General features: G+C 40.1%; 1 protein-coding gene across 4 annotated transcripts in view; it reads right to left on the minus strand.

Moving 5' to 3' along the window:
• LOC128886815 (hemicentin-1) overlaps window positions 1-18,663 on the minus strand; it is a 221,167-nt gene that overhangs the window by 57,118 nt on the left and 145,386 nt on the right. For all 4 annotated transcript variants that reach the window (XM_054141986.1, XM_054141988.1, XM_054141987.1 and 1 more), the window contains 4 exons: window positions 17,108-17,297; window positions 10,094-10,248; window positions 3,588-3,758; window positions 2,153-2,314 (listed from right to left, as the gene is read on the minus strand). In XM_054141986.1, coding sequence (XP_053997961.1) covers window positions 2,153-2,314; window positions 3,588-3,758; window positions 10,094-10,248; window positions 17,108-17,297 — 678 coding nt within the window. The remainder of the gene's footprint in view (window positions 1-2,152; window positions 2,315-3,587; window positions 3,759-10,093; window positions 10,249-17,107; window positions 17,298-18,663) is intronic.

Here is an 18,663-nt window from a genome sequence, read left to right on the forward strand (position 1 = left end):
TCTCTCTCTCTCTCTCTCTCTCTCTCTCTCTCTCTCTCTCTCTCTCTGGCGTAAATTTTGCAAACTTATACCCAGTTGGAGGACGAAAAGAAAAAGGACAAAACCGAGCTCGTTCCATCGTAAGGGCAAGTGGATTAAAAGTTCAAGTTGCGATCGCAGATGCGGCGAACCGGTCTCCCTTTTTCTCTCGGCTCTTGATCTCTGGCAGATCTTTCGTCGAAGCTTATTACTGTTATTGTTAGGAAATACGAGGTAAAGCAGCACCGACTTCAGGATCTACATATATAATGAGATGAACTATGACGATAGCTAATATTGATATTCCTGTGACATTGCGTGGCATTATGTATTACTTATCGATAATTCCAACCTAAATCACACAATGCCAACCGTTCGATAATTCCACACAGCAGTTACGGAGTGATATAGATCAGACGTTTCGCGTGGTACTATGTAGTGATCCTTACTTAATACAAGGGCTACAATGCCGCATTGCCATGCCGGATTCCAGATACTTGATACGATACGACGCATTACAGCGCCGTTATCTTATCTTTTGCTGAAATTGAAGATCTGTATCTTTAATTCAAATTTGCAACATGCCAGACTACTTTGATTAAGCAGGGCTACTGTTCCCAATCAGACTTGGTACTCCTACTAAGACTATAATCCGACGACTTCGCACGTTAACATTTTCGCTGAATTGTTTAGATTGATATCAAATTTAATCGATTTGTGCAGCGAACTCGAATACTTACTAAAGAAAGATAACGCGATAAATTTGAAATAAATTCAAAGTTTAGTATTCGTTTTACTCGGCCCGTTTCGCAGAACTATCGTGCTAGACGCGTGAAAGTGAACCACAACTCTTGAATTATTTATATGGACGTAAAATGACGACTCTGCTGCACCAGCGACGACTATGTTACGTCACGCGAAACACGTTCTAGTGTCAAGTAAGGGAACGAATTATGCCGGAAACGAAGCAAAGAAACTATTACGTGCGCGAATATGAAATAACTAAGCTTTCCGCGACATTTCCTCCATTAAAACTAGGAAGCCTCTCGACGAGTTTGATTCCCGACTAAACATTCTCAACTCTGAATAATTTCTCTTTTTTTTTTCGGCTAAACAAGTCTTCATCAAGTGCCTCTAGTTAACAAGAAAATGCGTCGGAACGAAGATATAATTTTTAACGCTCTCAGCTGCAATCTCCGTCTTACGATTCACCACGTTCCTCCAGTTGCAATTCAACCGTGCCACGCATTATGCGCTAATCGGGAAGCTGCTTTTACGAGTACACGTCGCGAAACGCTTATCGCGTCCCAGAGGATCGAGTTAGACGGTAAACGCGTCTCATAATTCAAGGATCGCGTCGAAATAACGGTATTTCTGCGAACGTACGAAAACGACATGGCAGAGATGAACGACGCAAAATTGAAACAAGGGTGGCGAAATTGAAAGGAACGGATCGGACAAGATTTAATCAAGCGGAAGAAAACTGACAGGAATAAATTAGAGGAAATCAGATTAAAGGAAAGTCTGTTTGCTGGGAATTCATTAAAAAGGAACGTGACTTTCGAGACGTCACTGTGTGAAAAATCTTCCACGCCAGACTGAATTCTTGCGTTTAATCAAAATGTTGACCGAACGGAACAAGAACGAATCGCAGCTTCGACGGAAACTAGGATGGAGACCCTACGTGAATCCCGCACACGCGAAATTTAACGATTTTAGTTTCAACGGACGGTTACGAGGAGGAAGATTTTCGCGAAGTCACGGCCAACGTGATTTACGACTGTAACTAGATGGCTCATAATTCACTAAGGCTTGATACTTGTTGACTTCGTTCGCACTTTATAGATCATACGTCGCTTACAATCATCTCGGACAGAAATTGATCGCAATCTGAAACTCTCCTTGACGATGGGTGGAGAGATATTAATCTCGGAAGGAGAAATCAGAATTTATAATCTAATCATATTATGTATTCACGCATGCAACGAGTCAGATTTGTGTGACCAATTCTCAATCTCGATAGTGTCACTTGCAGATTTTCGGATTTCGTGTAGATTTAATTTGGTATCCCAAAATTTTCTCGAAAAATCTTCGATCGCAGGAGTACCCTGATGTATGCATCTGCCAAACTTACCGTGAACATCCAGTTTGACGTCGACGGTGAGTGGTTCGACGAGTGCTATGCTGTTAACTTTGCACGTGAAAGTTGCGCCCAGCTCGTCACGCGTGATATGCATCTGCAGTAAGCTACTCCCGGTGCCTACACCGTTGTCAGCGACCGTTGTCGTACTAGTTGCTGGAACACACAAGAGCAGACACGTTTAGCTGTGTTTTTAGATCAAGTTTGAGGTATGGAACGCGCTTGTGCCGAGCTTCGAGCACCGAGACACCTAAAGCCGCGTACGCCCTTCGTGTTATACTCTCAGCGAAAAAGAATAGCGGGAACGAGACACAGAGACGTTTGTACTCCACGGGTGTAACGTTACCCGGAATCTCTTATCTGGTCGAAAGGGACATCTCTTAGAGAAGATTCTCGTCTGCCTTAAACCGATATGTCGCCGCCAATCGGCGGAGTGCCCCTACGAGCACAATACACAATAGGCCAGGATTTGCGTTTGTTTGTTGCATGGCGGCTTTCACAAACAGATGTGTAATTATCTGTCTCGACAATGTGCGTAGCTGTTGCAACTACTCAGCATTTTACTCGTGGCCTGAGTTTAATTTATTATAGGATCGCGTTCTAACAAAAAAAAAACAACTACGATTGAAGAAGAAAAAGGGTTTTTTTAATATTGAACAATTATTTGACGGACATTGATGAAAACTGATCGTCCGAGAGATATTTCCGGTGCTTAATAAGTAATACGATGTTTACGATAAATTTCTGCAGAATCATCGGGACAGTTGTTTTAGACAGATCGATTCTCGGGGCAATCTTCTTGACCATTAAATGTCTGTCACTCAGAACTTTTTCCCCGACGAGTGTGATTGCTTTCTTTGTCATTATAGATCGCAGACGTCGTTACGGTCATCTCTCTCCCCGTAGAAGAAAATTTAGTATTGAAATAAATAAAAGTATTACTTTTGGAAAGGGTGCCTCTATTATTAAAAAATCTACGCATGGATTATATATGATTTACTTATACTAGGAGTAGAAAAATATAAAATTGTCAAGTGTTATTTACTATAGGGGTAAAGGTCTGCTTTCGATCGAGTAAAACGTGATTATATCGGTAAGTAGAACGTGGACCGCGTGGACCGCGTCAGACTCTTGGTCAGACGCAAACGTTGCGACACGTCTGTCTGATTGAAGCGTCTGACCCAATACGAGGCGTAACTACTTCCAGCGCTAGCCACACTTTCTCCTAATAGTAGACAGACGTTTAACAGACGTTTAAATGTTGAATTACTATGAACTGTCTTTAGAAAGCAGAGCAGGGAGTAAACAAAAACACGAGGAATAGCACAGAACTGTTTATGTAGCAGTCTTTATAAGAACTAAGTGAAAATCGTAAAACTCTGTATAGATGTAAAACCGTAAGGTACCGAAATTACTTCTTAAATCTTACCTTCTAGCGGTTGGTCGCCTTTAAACCATTCGACCAAAGGCACTGGCTTTCCTTCGCCGCTCTCACAGTACAAGGAAACCATCGAACCTTCGTTTATTGGTCCTAAAGTGGTGCCGGTGCTTAACGTGTTCTTCGTAGTTTCGTCGATGACACGTACAAATGCAGGTTGCACTGGAACAGAAACGGCAGGATTGAATCGGAAGTCGGTCAATTAGGCGGGTAAAAAGTGGCTTCGATTCGTCCTACTATTATTACTGCTATTCAGCAAACACGGTCGCTTACGGTGCAGTCCTTACGTTTCATCGTTCGTTGTTCATCGATTTTCGCGCAAAAGAAGAAAATCGAAGCGATCTGAGACCACTTGCGAGCAGAAGGTGCTCTGGTAACTGTTACCACGTTTAACCAGGTGACGTTCTCGTAGAAGAATTGAAAATTTTTCTTCAACTAAGTATACAAACGTATTCGTTGTCCCGTGTTTATGTTAAGTATGTATATTATGGTGACGTGCTTCAACAAGGAACGACCGTGTTACAAGACTGGCACCCTTTGATTTGATTTGTACATCTGTACACATATGAGGAATTTCATCTATGTTATAAGGACGAAATATTAATTAATTAACCTGTTTACAATTTTTATAGTCAAAGACATTAATAAAATGTATTATTGTTTTATTGTTCGTCGTATCTAATTTCATATTTACATAGTATTTTGCGAAATACTAGAGAGATTAAAAGCTTTTGAAATATTTACAAATTTGTATCGCTCTTAATTTCATTCGTTCAATTAATAAATATCGACGTTTTTAACAGATATTTGACAGGGCATTCTTTTGGCCGAACGAACCACGCTACGTTCTGTACATTAACTCGAATTGAATTTTGTTTAATGTACCATTTTGCGGAAAAATGGAGGACATTTTGTCGACGAACCAATGTATAAATTAATTTTCCATTGGCGAGCAACGAATAATTTTATTTCATTAGCAAAATTAATTCCTCTCGAGATCACCATTTCAGTGGTTTGTTAACCTAACAAGAAAGAACTGCGTGTACGGAATATAATACTAACATGTTCGCGTATCCGTAAAAAAAAAAAAAAAAACAATGCAAATCATTCGTATTCAGCGCAAAAATGAAACATTTTCAAACTATTAAAAACACAAAGCCCAGCCCCGGGAAACCAAAACTAGAGTCTAACTTTCGCTCTTTTCTACGTAGTTCGCCACAATAGCAATTAAGAAACAGTTTTCAATTAAATAATGAGAAAAGGAGTACGTTGTATAGAGGAATTTCTCTTTGTACTGCTTTAAACAAGGTAACTACTTATGGATTGATAATGTAATGAAATATTGTATGATAATACATATATCAATCTTCAGTGAAAATATCAAATGGCTTAATCGACAAGTCGGGCAAAAACGGCTTGGCACGGAGCGCGTTAAAAAATCGGAACCGGACGAACCAGGTGTCTTCGAATTACCCCGAATAACTCGTTCATCGAAAGACAACCATAAGCCAAGCCACTGACACGTAAATCGTGCCGCGAAGTCCCCCGCGGAAAATCATAATAAGAAGATGTTCGGTGTCTCCTCTCGTGCCGCGGGCCCTGGTTGGCTAGAGAGGCGCGTTTCTCTCGATTTTAATATCTCTCAGAGTTTCGCCGTCGCAGAGACGTTTGAATCCAGTTTTTAATTCAAGTCCCTCGCCGGAGGAGTTTCATTGTGGGGAAAGAGTCGCGCCCAGTGAGACCAAAGGGAGTCCGGTTTGAAAACGAAGTAGAGAATTGAAGCGGACTATCTTTTCTCGGGCTATGAATAAAACTTTTCAACGCGTTGCAAGTGCTGCTTCCGGAAGCCCAGGCTCGCATCGTCATTGGCCCCCTTGAATTCAACGCGAGCTACTGAATGTCAAGTAACTGTTTTCCCTGAAAATTCATCTCGCGAATTTACGCCCGACGAAGGCTGTAACTTTTTACTGCGAGTCCGAGGTCAGCCCCCCAGGAAACGAGAAGCCGTTCGTAGAACTTCCAACCTGGGTACCCAGCGTCCATTGGGGATCGATTTACCGTTGCTGCGAACGTTTAAGGGTGTCTTCGACTCTAGAACCTTAAAAAAAGCCCGTTTCTTCCTCGGTCTTTTTTACCCCGGCGCTGTCGAGTGCTTTCAGTGAAAATATAAGAGCGACGGAATGAAATTAATTTTATTCAGTTTTTTTTTTTTAATTTCGAAAAAAGAATAGTAACAGTTTGTCTTCTTGTTCGAAGTCGGTTAAAAAAGGAGTTTCTGCGGGCAATGCTTGCGAAAGAATGTCGTGTTTGTCTGTGAAAAAGTTCCATTGAATAGAGGACTTGAAACTTTCCTTCTTTCTTTTCTTAATCGGATTTCACCTAAACCTAATCTTTAGCGTACTTCGTTTAGTCTTCTAAATTACAGAGAATACGTACGACTTGTTTGTGTTATTAATCCTAAAAAGAATATAATTGGTACACTGAATGAATAATTCCTACAACGAATGATTACTTGTTAGTACCAAAAAAATAAGAAGCTGTACAGTGTAGCTGGTGTAACATAAATGGCGTAACCATTTTTAGTTCAATCGATATCAAACGTTGAACACAATGCAACGCAAATGTTGATACGACATTTAATAGTATTCAGCAAGAGTAGGATGCGGGGTGATGTATATCAGTTTACAGACCCGTAGGCGTTTCCGGGAATATTTCAAAAATTGCTGATAAATAAAACGAGGGAGCTTATCGGATGTACGTTTCGCATGAACAGTTTTCGTTATTTTGCTACGCGGATACGATTCTATAAAAAAATAGGTTCCACGTTTCCGTAATCTCCTAGAAAGATCCCAATGCTCCAACTACTGCTTTTGGACCCTTCTCAAGATTTTAGTTAAAATTTCTAAATGATTTACTTTCAAAGGAACAGACTTTCAGATTATACACGTATACGAGAATAACGAACCGCGAGCGACTGAAAATTTTCAGAAAGAATGTTAAAACTTTTAAATTTCCGTTCGCGAGAATAATATTACTTTTTAATCTACTTCCATTCGTTTGAAAAATGTATTTTAAATAATGAATTCCAAACTGCATTGAATTCTCCAATATATGATTATACTTACATTTCCTTTTATGAACGTGTTAACACATCACGAGACTTCACATTTTGGACAAATACGTACGATACCGACTCGGTCCATTTTGCTCTGAAATATTCCTACCTATCGGACGCTGTATAATGTTTAAAAAATATATGTACGTATAATGGAGAGTCAGGTTCGATTTTATTACAGAAGAGTTTCAACTTTTGTATATGTAACTCGCCGGCAACGTATGGTGGAACTTGTACATCAACCTAATGCCTGTTTGGAAGTTTTCCATATTCCTTCCATGGAAACGAGCGGGTAAAGGAACCCGCGATTTCAATGCGGGATGGAATTTGAAAACTTGAAACTCGTTTCGTGCGTACGCAGGGCGTTTCTTTTACCTGCTGTTACGTTTCATCTCCAACGTTGCTCCCATCTGCGCGTTAACATTTACCGAACAAGATTCACTAGGGGAACAGACAAATTTTCTTTCAATCGGCTCGGTGAATGACGAGATCCGTGGTTATTAAAATCGGAATTTCTTTCGAGAAAAAGCACACGAACAATTTCCTACGGGTATGTTATTTCACTGTTTCCCTGTTTCATAAGTTACAAGAGAAGTTACTCTTGGCCACGAGTTAAAATAGAACAGTCTCCCGCATTGTTTAACACATTTCTAACCAAATTCAAATTCTATTCCTGGCTTCTATTTCAAATAATGAAAATCGTATTTTATAAGTTTTATCTTCGCCCTAACGATACAAATGTGCGATGTACAGCTTCGGAATTTTATTATTTTCGTTAGTAATTGGTGTTAAAAATCGTCAAGTGCAAATGGTTAAAGTAGTCTACTTGAAATAGAGGAACCATCATAGAAGAACGAAAAGAATATTCCCCCATGTATCGCGGAGATGAAATTATAATGTAATCTCGTAATTCAGTGAAACTTACGGTTTCACTAGTGAAATCTGTTACGGTTGTGAACTATGCGGAGTACCCATTCAACCTCTATTTAAATTGTACGGAAGGGCTACTTGTCTCGCGGCCAATCCAATTAGATCTTCTACCTGCTGGAAATTATGGGATTTCAGGCTGCTCTCTGGGTCATTGGGTTTCGATCGGCTCGAGAATACTTCTGATTGGACGTGCTCTCGTCGTGGCCCCTTCTAATTCAAACTGGGGGTAGATACATCGATTCGACCTTCTCCACGACCATGGTATTATTGAAACTGTTTTCAAAGGGCTCCACGGGCGAGCAGCGAATTGCACGAGACGTAATCGACTTTCCATGCGACTAGCTATGGTACCAATCCGATGGTGTACTCGTTTCCTTGCTCAGAACTGAACCAATTACCTTGCAAAATTATTAGATAACGGAAACTGTTGGCGGGGATTTTCTACCAAAATTGAATTCAACGCGATTCTGTATCGCTATTTATCTAAAACAACATTTACATTCCATTCGATGAGCCGATACGACGTAGTTTATTTCCAACGGCTCTTACTCGCTATCACAAACGAGCAATGCGTTTGACGGGAAAATTAGCTTCGCGAGCTTCTGTAAAAGTTGGGGTTCGTTGTTTTTTCTCCGCCTTAATATTGCAACCCGAAAAAATGAAAATTTCCCAGGAACGGTTAAACTTCTGGAGAGGGAGAAACTTTTTGCGCCGAGACTAGTTCTCTCTCCACCTCCTCATTAGTGGCTTAATAAAGTGGATGGCTACGTGTAGAAAAACAGGGCGAAGAACGAAAGGCTCCGTTGAAATCTACGTTTGACGGGTTTCGTCGCTGTCAGGCGTCACGTGGAAATGGCGTCTCGTTGTTTTTCAATTTTTCGGCCAGTCTTTCCGCGGTCTACGTTTTTCACGGACGAGGAACTCCCAGGTGGGCTGGTCGTCGTCGATTATTTTCTTTTGAGGGGATTCTGCCGAAGTGCGGACAGGTGTCGACGAAACGTGGCGAAAAACTTGTTTGGAGAATAATAATTCTTGTTTGCCCTGGCGAAGAATCGATAACAGCGTCGAGAATAAATTAACAGCGGTTCGATATTCCAATAAATAACGCGCCGACGGAGACGACTGTAACTTCGTGACGATAAAAATCAATCGGTAGAAGTAATGGACAACCTTAGTGAATATTTTTCGTACACGAATACTGGTTTTTCCAAATCGATGTTAACATGTGTTGGAAGAATAGCGTTTTAATTCCACTCTAGCGAGTCTGTGAAAAGTTTTCATTTATCGATGGGTCCCCGTGGAAACGAACTTTGAGAAACACTGTTCTATCCAATCTGTTCTACTTTCGAATGGAACGATGAATCTAGCCGGTACGAAAGAAAGGAGATAAATCTGTCAGGAACAGCGATCGAAAAATTTAAAAGAATTCAGGAATTTCTTGGAAATTAGTTTTAAACGTCGACGAGCCGAGTATTCTTTCGTCGAAATATCTCGAGTACGAGGTATTCGGTCTTCATCGATGAAAAGGCGAATCAACAATGTGGCGGGAGGTCTAATGAAAGTCTCGACTAATTGAAATGCAAATTATGCGATGAACTCTTATTAAAATTTGATATTCATATGCAATGAATCCTCCATTAAGCGAAAGCAATGAAAAAAAAAAACCGAGGGTTGTTTGAACGGTTTCGATTACCTTTTCCATTGTATTCGTCGTTTGCATAAAGACCTGGGTGTAGAGCTCTTCTTCGATCACCTAGTACGTATCACGGTACCATTTTGCTTTCATTATAAAATAATTGTAAGGTTACGTTTATCGAGCTCAACGTCACTCAAGCAGTCTTCCACGTTTGATTCCAAATCGTTATTCAAAGAGATATTTGTCACGGCTAGGCTCGTTGCTCTGATGGTACCACGTCGAGTGGTATCTCGGTTTCTGTCTAAAATATCAAAGTAATTGGCATCCCTTTCATGTAGGTAAATTCAACCGCACTTTAATAGTATGACATGTTGCGTGTGTCAAGATAACCGGTTCAGTGGTTTAGCTGCTACCACTTCGGATTAGTACTGCGGCTTTCTCGTTTGTCGAATTACTAGGATTACCCAGATTACACGGGTCGTACAAGTACGATACGTCTAATAGGAGTTATTTCCTGGCATATCTTACTGCCGGATATCGTCTGTGTTTAATCGATTAATTAAATTATACGCTGGTACGAGCCGCGATGCGCGAAAATCGACGCACATCAAAATCGTTCCGAAACAGTTCAGTCCTTTCGAGAGAGATTCGTTTGCGTGCCTTGTGGAGATTATATTTGAAAAATTAACAGAATTACCGTTTACAAACTTTTAGATAAAAATCTGTATAGTTACTCGTAATTTCCTCAGATTTGCACAGATGCTTACGAACGACCTTAATTATTAATAATGAAATGAAACGTTATTAAAAGCTCACCAGTGACGTTGAGTGTGATATGCTGAACGTTGTTGCACTCGCGATTCACTGCCAAGTATGTAGCCTCGCACTTATAGAGTCCCTCGTCTTCTATCTTGACTTCCGTAATCTTCAAGAAAGTTTTCGATGAATTTGTCATGTACTCTATATCCGACCTAGAAATATACAAAAAAACGAAAAAAAAAAAAGAACAATTAATACACGCCGAGATAACTTAGACTGGAAATGATAATCAAAGCGACGATTGCACAATAATGTGCTCCGATGAAATCAACAATTTTCAATCAAACGTGTTCCAATCAGGACGGATTGAACAACAGCGATAAACAGTCTTACTTGCAAATGGATTATATGAAGCTCATTGCTAATAATATGACACGTTTGCAATCCTATTAACATGGGATAATGAAAAGAACACGAAACGAATCAATTTGATCGTCATGCTGCTAAATCAATAGTATTTTAGTTATGTCGCTAAGGAAACAATGGCATTAAAATTAATAGGATTGTAACGTAAATCTTATTTGCTTTGTACTAGTGCGTTGACTCGTGTACCAGCGGAGTTAATAGAATGTTCCACAAAATAACGCGTATTTCGATTACCATCGCTTCCTGTCAATCCTATTTTTATTCATGGTATTATTCGACATATTAAAGCAAGAAGTTCATGTACGAATGTTCGTATCGAAACATTCAAAACGTAACGATTTGAAACTATTCGTAGAGAACAATTTGTTCTGTTCTTTTGTTTAATTCGCTACATTATCGTCACCCTCGGAATCGTAGCTCTGAATGCATCGCGTTTACGTCGGTGTCGCAGTTTCAGTTTGTTAGCATGAAAGCTTAGTCGTCGTGACTGCGGCGTGTATCCCACGACCGTGGCAATATCCGAATTGCAGTGATAATTGTTATTAACTAGTGCGTTTGTTCATTAATACGATGCATCTCTGTTGATTGCCAGTGGAATAGTACACGCACCGGGTGTACAGATATGTTCAGCTGTATGTAAAACAGTTTCCACGCGTTCCTCTATATAATCTATTTATTGTCGGCATTCCTCACGTCGAGAAGTTTGTGTGCACAGCGTTAGGTGACTGAATATTGTCAACCGACACCAATTATTTTGCAATAGCCAACTTCTCTACCTACGATTGAGACAGCTTTTTCAAAATTAAATTTTACTGACACTGAACGAGTTTTTGAAAATGAGCCGACCGATTTCTATGAAATAGGCATCGGTAAATTAATTTCGTATACGCGATAGAAGACGTTTAACGATATTATTCACTCGTACGTTTATGACAATAAATAAACAGGGACGTTGCAGGACGAGAAACTATCGTTTGAAACAGCTTTTCTGGTTACCATAGTCGCGAATCCGGAACACTTCCTGGATAGAACTTATTGTCCTTATCCAGCTGAAATCGTCCACAAAAGATTAAATCCGTCTTAAACAGGTATGGCGCGTAAGCCAAACTTGCAATTTAATGAACTCGTAACAGAGATAGAGCGGGATTATACCATAGGCTGGGAAGTACAATGAAACTGAAGCGATTCCTTAATCTTTCTTACACCGTCGTAATTCATATTATCCGTAAACTGCACAACAGCACGATAATACGCTCAAGATTTTAATTACCGTCTCTCCTAAACAACCAAGGTACTTGCGATACGATGATTTTGCCATCACAAGTCTATTATATCATTTTCGGTGCACCTTTAAGTAACTAAAAGTTGGATAAAGAGTAATTAAATTACTTACTTTATATTTTCAAAATATAACATGATTTATTCTTCATTGGGAAATATAGTGTAGAATATTTACACCACATTTATTATTGCAACGCATCGAATCGTTCCGCCGTTCTGCGTATGAAAATATCGGAGCAAAGTATTTAATAAATGAACACTTTTGGAATAGTTCCAACTGGAAACTGGTTCGCGAACTACATAGTAAACAAAAATAGTTTGCGGAATGCTTGTTATGCGATGATGGAACGTTCGAATATCTCCGGGAACGAAGTGCACGCCTCATTAAGAAATTTGAATCACCCCTAAGTGAACTTTCAACCAAACCTCCTCGAATTTCCAGGTAATTATCCTTTATAAAGCAGGGAGATAATTACTTGTTTCTGAAGACACGAGCGGAACAGTGCCTAATTAAATGTTTCGTTACGATAAAATTACTCCTTATATTGACCTCGAATTTCCTGGCAATGATACACACCTTCACACATGTACGTAACAACGTGCGTTATCTCTACTTTTACGGCAGCACGACTCATCGAGCACTTTTCCAGCATTTTCTACAGAAACATTCCCATCAACCGCGTTTTCCTCCTCTGCATTCCACTGGTTCAACTTCGAGCCAATCGATCACAAAATCCATTTCCTATGTTCGGCAACGAGCATTTTCCCATCACCTGGTAGCTTTGCAAATGTAATATCACTGACACGTTTAGTTGCCAATTAATTTATACGGGATAACAACGATAAATATTTTCTAGATTTAGTTTAACTCTGTTCGGAAAGAACGCTTTCTTCTATGATGATTTTAGCTTGAGTTGCCTCGATCTAAAGTTTTATACAACATTCTGATTTTCCAAGAAACTCTTCTCGATCAGTTTTTAATTCTACCCATAACCATTTGCTGGAGTTATATTGGGGCTACCGACGAGTGACTCGAGAAAGTAAAACTCTCGGTTATCCTTTGCTTTATACTTTTTAATGGTTCACGTGCACGCCGTAGATGTTCCTGTACGTTTAAGACCATATACACGTTTCTAAAGAATTGAATTACCAGAAAATGTGATGTTTCCTTTAGAACTTCTACGTTTTATATGTTGACAGAAATGTCTTCGCGGAAGTGGAAGTTTGAGTCGTGTTACCAAAGAGACGAAATAGTTTTATTTCGATTTATGAAAAACTCCGTGCAATGAAAGTCAACGGTGAAAGGTCACGGTACAAAAGTTCGATGCAGTTTTGCTCAAACAGGAGTTTAATACCTTCAAAGTACGAACGTCGACTCTATCGTTTATATCGCCGTACCCTCGTTCCTTTCTCCTTGGCTGAACTCCTTCCGAGAAAGATTCATGTCAGAATTCATAAGAAATAGTGCAGCGTTAGGCAAATACGCCTTTGAAGTTAGTCGTTCCAGGCAATTTTCTTCTCGGCTGTAATCACTTCTTTTATTGTACCTTCGAATGAAAGAGACAAAAAGTCGACGAAGAAAGTAAGAAAATAAGGGAAACAGACGCGAAACGAGAGACAGATGCAGACAGGAGCAGAATAGCAGGTAAATGGAGAGGAAAGGGATGAGATATGAGCTTAATTTTAGATAAATGGCGAGGAACAGAACGAGATAAGAATATACCGGTAAATTGAGGTGAACGGAATTTACCAAAATTGATACGTAAAAATATTAAGTTCACGACGTACAGTCGAGAAGAAAATTAAGTGGACAACAAGCAAAAGTATCTACCATACCTATGTTACTTGTACAATTTTACCGATTCATTTTATCCTCGAAAATTTGTCAGTTAAAGCATTTTTCTACTTGAAAAGAATTCGCAAGACTTTCGCCAGCCCTAGTACTTTAACTGAAAAAATCTCGCTCTTCGCTATAAAACGAAAAAATGAATTTTTCTGATGAGAAAGGTAAACGCGAAAAGTTTCAGAAAATCCGAAAAATGTGAAAAAATGAATTTCCTCGTTAGCGCTGAGTGTATTTTAGACTTTCTTTCGCCGTTTGGAAATTTTCAGCGCTAAGGTATCTTTGGAAGTATCTTAGCTTCGCAAAATTATATTTTGAGAAAAAGGCTTTCACGGAGATTGGCGTGGATACGGAAGCGTGTTAATACACGGATAGGAAACTCTTCCATGTGTTTGCTCTTGAATCCAGCAACACAGCTCGCGAAACTGCGGGGAAAAATTCCCTTCGTCGAGTACAGTGTTTTCCTACCTCAAATGTTTTATTGTGATTTCTCTTTTTATGCATTTATATTTAATATATTTCGCTTAATATTTTCTCCTTTCCTACAGCGATTATGACTGGGAATTTGTATACTGTTTCGGTGCTTGAAAATACTTTAAATCATTTTTTATTTCTATGCACGAACGCTTGAAATAAATAAATACCGGTGAAGACTAAGCAGCCGACTCGGAGAATCAAATGGGTACCGGTATCGGAATAAATTTTGAACTCTGATCTCAAAACCTAACCAATCGTACCCTACTTAAATCGTTGTCGGTCTCGTAGAACTCGCGTTTATAAAATTGTCCGGCTCTCGTGGCGAAAACTGTTCCCGTAACAAGGTAAGGCGGACAGAAGGCAACCGATTAAATCGGATGGAGGTAAATGAGAAAAGTTCGCCAAGAGTTTTCCGGTTGTGGCGATAAAAGTTTCGAAATGTAAATGAACATAAAGCGATCCACTGTTCCTTCTCGGTATTTTTTTTCTACCTCTCCAGACGATTCCACGGTGTCGGGTGATAAGTGTTCATCCGAACCCACGCTGACGTTTTCAATTACATCGGGCGAGCCTTCGAGAATTTTTATTGCTCTCGTATAACTCAACGAGGAGGGGCGAGAAACCGTGAAAAATTGTCAATGCGCGGTGAAGGAAACCGGGCCAATAGGATAATAAAGTTTCCACCAACTTCGCTCACTTTTCTGGTTTCTTCGTTTCCTAAAACGAATCGATCCAGGAGTTGCATGGGAGTCTGGCCAACAGGAATACAGATTCCTAGTAATGGGACCAATACAATCGCATACTTCGTAGAATATCGAGAGCTATCGATTCCCAAGCACTGCCGTGAGCTTTCGAACCGGTATCGAAATAACTTGTCGGCGGTGATAGTAGAATGTACTTCACATTTCCTGAAAAGGATTTTCCGATGGGTCCTTTAGGTTTTTTTTATTCCAACACGAATCGAGTTTATTGTTTCGCGGATTCTTGGAATACTCGTAGATTAAAATCCTAAATTTGTTTGAAGTATCAACAAACTAATTTCCATTGTTCGCAGAGAAAGTAACCGAATGGTCGTTGGTTTTATTTGTGATTTACTATTCGAAGAAAATTTTGGCCATCTCTGTCTTTCGATGGGGATTGCCGGAGGCAACACCGCGTTACCAACCCCTACTCCTGCGAGTGGTTAACCACGTCGGAGCAAGTTCTTCCTCTCGTGAATGTCGACGTCGATTCTCGCTTTTCGGGTTGATAGACAAGCAGGGGCTGCGGCGGTGGAGGATAGCTTCTTGTAAGTTGCTTTCAATCTCGATTAAGATCAGCGTGTCGAGGTGGTGTGGTTGGTTGGATCCGCTGTCAGCCTTAGAACGACATTGCTTCAGTTGCGACGTTGGCGTCAGAGATGACGACAATTTTTATAAAGACGCCTAACTGCACCCCGCGGTTTCACCCGTGTGGAAAAAATTTAAAAAATCGGTTCAGTATTTCCGGAGATGACCTCTTTCATACAAACAAACTTTATAACATTTTATAATATTAGTATAGATAAATCTCGACCAATGAATGCAAAATCAGTAACATATTTCTGATTTCTATAGACAACTGTCCTCGAGATTGCCATGGAAAAACAATCGAGACCATACGATTCTTTAAAGCTTCGAAATTTGAGAAGTTATAGGGAAAGCAAGTAGTCGGGCGCTATATTTATTTAATTAGGGCAGTTCCGAATGAGGAAATGAAGGTAGCGTGCAAGTGGAGGAAAGTTTGTTCCAGATCGCTGCCATTTCGACACGATCCACCACTGGTGAAACGATTAAACACCGAGTCGTGGTTTCCGACGGCGATATTAAAGTTTGCAATTTCTTGGAGGAACGACTAGTCTGACAAGTAGATCGCCCCCCTCTGCTCGGGGACGAGTATTCAGGAAAAATTAAGGTCACTGGGATAGAGCTCGTGCCCCGTCCCTTTTGGCCTACATTTCCGGATCTAATCCTGGATTACCACCTGTTCAGTTTCCTTAAAATTACCTTCCGTCGTCGGAAGCTTTCAGGAGCCCGCAGCCAGCGATAATAATTCTGTCGTTTTAATCTCTTCAATGTAATATTCATTTTCGCGGCTGTTTCGCGAACGTACGTTCTCTATCGTCGATCGAGGGAGAACGGTTTTCCGCATAATTTTTCCGCGAATTAAAGTAATGCGATTTCCCCGTTATTAGTGTCTCGATATGCGCGCCTCCGGAAATAGAGCCAGTACGTATCGAATGGTATCGACCATTTTCATCGCAATTTAACACGAGCATGTGTAATGCGAATTGAAACATCCCGACACTTTTCCAACTTTTCCCGGTAAACATCCGTCGGTGTGTACATTTATAATTGAAAATAGAATATTTAATTTCACGCAGTAAATTTACGTGTTTTTATATTCGCGGACGGAGCGCAAACTTGGCCGGGCATTAACGAGTAAAACACCGTTGGTCAAACAAACCGGGCAAACAGAATTATTAATTCTCCTCCGTGCTTTATTGTGATGGTCATGCTATTAACGCTGATATTGACACGACGTCCAATGAAGCTGTGCGGTAAGGCCGTTCCACCACTTGAAGGACGCGATTGCAAAAATTCTTAATTGCCAATCTGTGCATGCAATGTCGACGATTGGGTCGTTAAAGAAAAACGGAATGTTTTGTCCTCCAGAAATTAATCGAAGCACGTGCCATATGAACAAGTAGATCGCTTAGAATGACTAATGGAATTCTGGATTCCACTGATAAACGCTTACAGAAATTGCCAGAGTCTCCAATATAAATATCAATTATTAAAAAGAAATCTCATTTGAATAAAATATTGTACGGAAAATACCATTCGTCGTGCAGATTCATCTTGTCATCATGAAAATCTCTGGACCGTGAGCGCCAGTGGCGGTTTAAGAGTTATATCGGTGTCTCTAAAACTTAAGTGGCACGAGCCTCCCCTGATTTGCGAGCGACCCTCGTTAATAAGGGGTTTCCGTCGTCGTAGAACCATGGATAAAGAGATATACTTTACCTGACAGAGATGTCGTCGTTGCCGCGTGTTATTCCGCCATCCTCGCTGAAAATGAAGATACGCGTCGCGCCGCGATACCATTTGATGCTGTGAAGTCCTTCGCATTGCGGCAATTTTAGGACGCAGGGCAGCTGCACCTCTGTTCCTAGCTCGGCTTGCTTTTCGCTCTTCAACCACGGCTCGCTGCTCCCTGAAACAAGGTACACGGACGCTATGAATCGCGTGTATCGTTTGTTTGCAAAAAGGATCAAGTTATGCTCAAATGGTTTCGCCTATTCAACGAACGAACGCCATCGTTTCGGTGCTGCGCAGTGACAATCTTTGAGTAAATAATTAAAACACAGTCGCCATCTTTAGGGAGTGACTACTGGCGTTGTTTGTTTGTTTTGTCAGAGACCATAGTGACTACTGGCATTGTTTGCTGGCTTTATCGAAAGCTAAATACATAAAATAAATACATGACACATAAATGTTCGTATCCTGATATCGAATCTTCTGTATCGATTTGTTAGGAACGATCTATCTGAATAATTTTTTAAAGGGGTCAGCATAGGTGTGTAATTTAACCTGGTCAAAAAGAAGTAATTTATGCTTTCAGAAATTGTTCTTACAGTCGCAACTTTTGCTTCACCGCTACACCGTAACAGTCACATTTTAACTGTCACTGGTCGTGTTTGTTTAGGATTCAAACGACAAGTGGCTGTGCGAAGGTTTACATTCCACCCTAGAAATCCACAGTTTACCTCTCTCAGTGGCTTTAGTAACAACTTCGTCTCAATATTTTTCGACTCTCCCACATTTTGAAAATATTTTTCTCTTTTACCTTCAAAGGAGCAGTTAAGTTATTCTAACAAAATGTTACGTTAGTAGAATATCTCGTTATCTGCATTAAAAGAGTTCTCACGTGTCAAAGCATTTGCGTTAGTTATTTTATCTTATTTTTAAATGCATAACAGAGGTCCACCAATTTTCATTTAAATTCATTTGCTTCTTTTTGTAATAAAAGAATGGAAAAGTGACCACAATTTTTGACCCAAAGTACAAGACTGTTCTCTCGGGGTATTCCTTGGATAGGAACGATCCGTGGTATCGTGCTTTAATCAGCTCCCATGACAGCGACTAGAACGATCCGAGTATCGAGCTTTAACCAGCTTGTCGGCAGCAATTAGAACTTTATTGCGAATTTAAAGCAGCCTCCCTTGTAATAACTTGGACGTGAGCTTTATAGGCTTTCCCTAATAAAATTGTCAGTGTCGAGTGAAATTTAACACTACACAATAATATTCCTTCAGTTACAGAAATGCGTGTCGGATCAAGAGAATAGAGCTACATCGATGCCAACCCTTCTGAGTTTCATCCGCAGTTAGAACTTTATTATGAATTTAAAGCAGATTCCCCGATAAATTTCAATGAAGTTTAATGAAAGAATCAATGAACTCTGAAATATACAATACTATTCAAATGAAATATGGCAATGTCGAGTAATACCTGTCGTTTTACTAAATGTTATTACAGATCGAAGCAATGTGACTGTGCAAAAAAACCTTGTCAAAGGT

This window comes from Hylaeus anthracinus, unplaced genomic scaffold (assembly GCF_026225885.1).
Source record: "Hylaeus anthracinus isolate JK02 unplaced genomic scaffold, UHH_iyHylAnth1.0_haploid 11985, whole genome shotgun sequence".
NCBI lineage: Eukaryota > Metazoa > Arthropoda > Insecta > Hymenoptera > Colletidae > Hylaeus > Hylaeus anthracinus.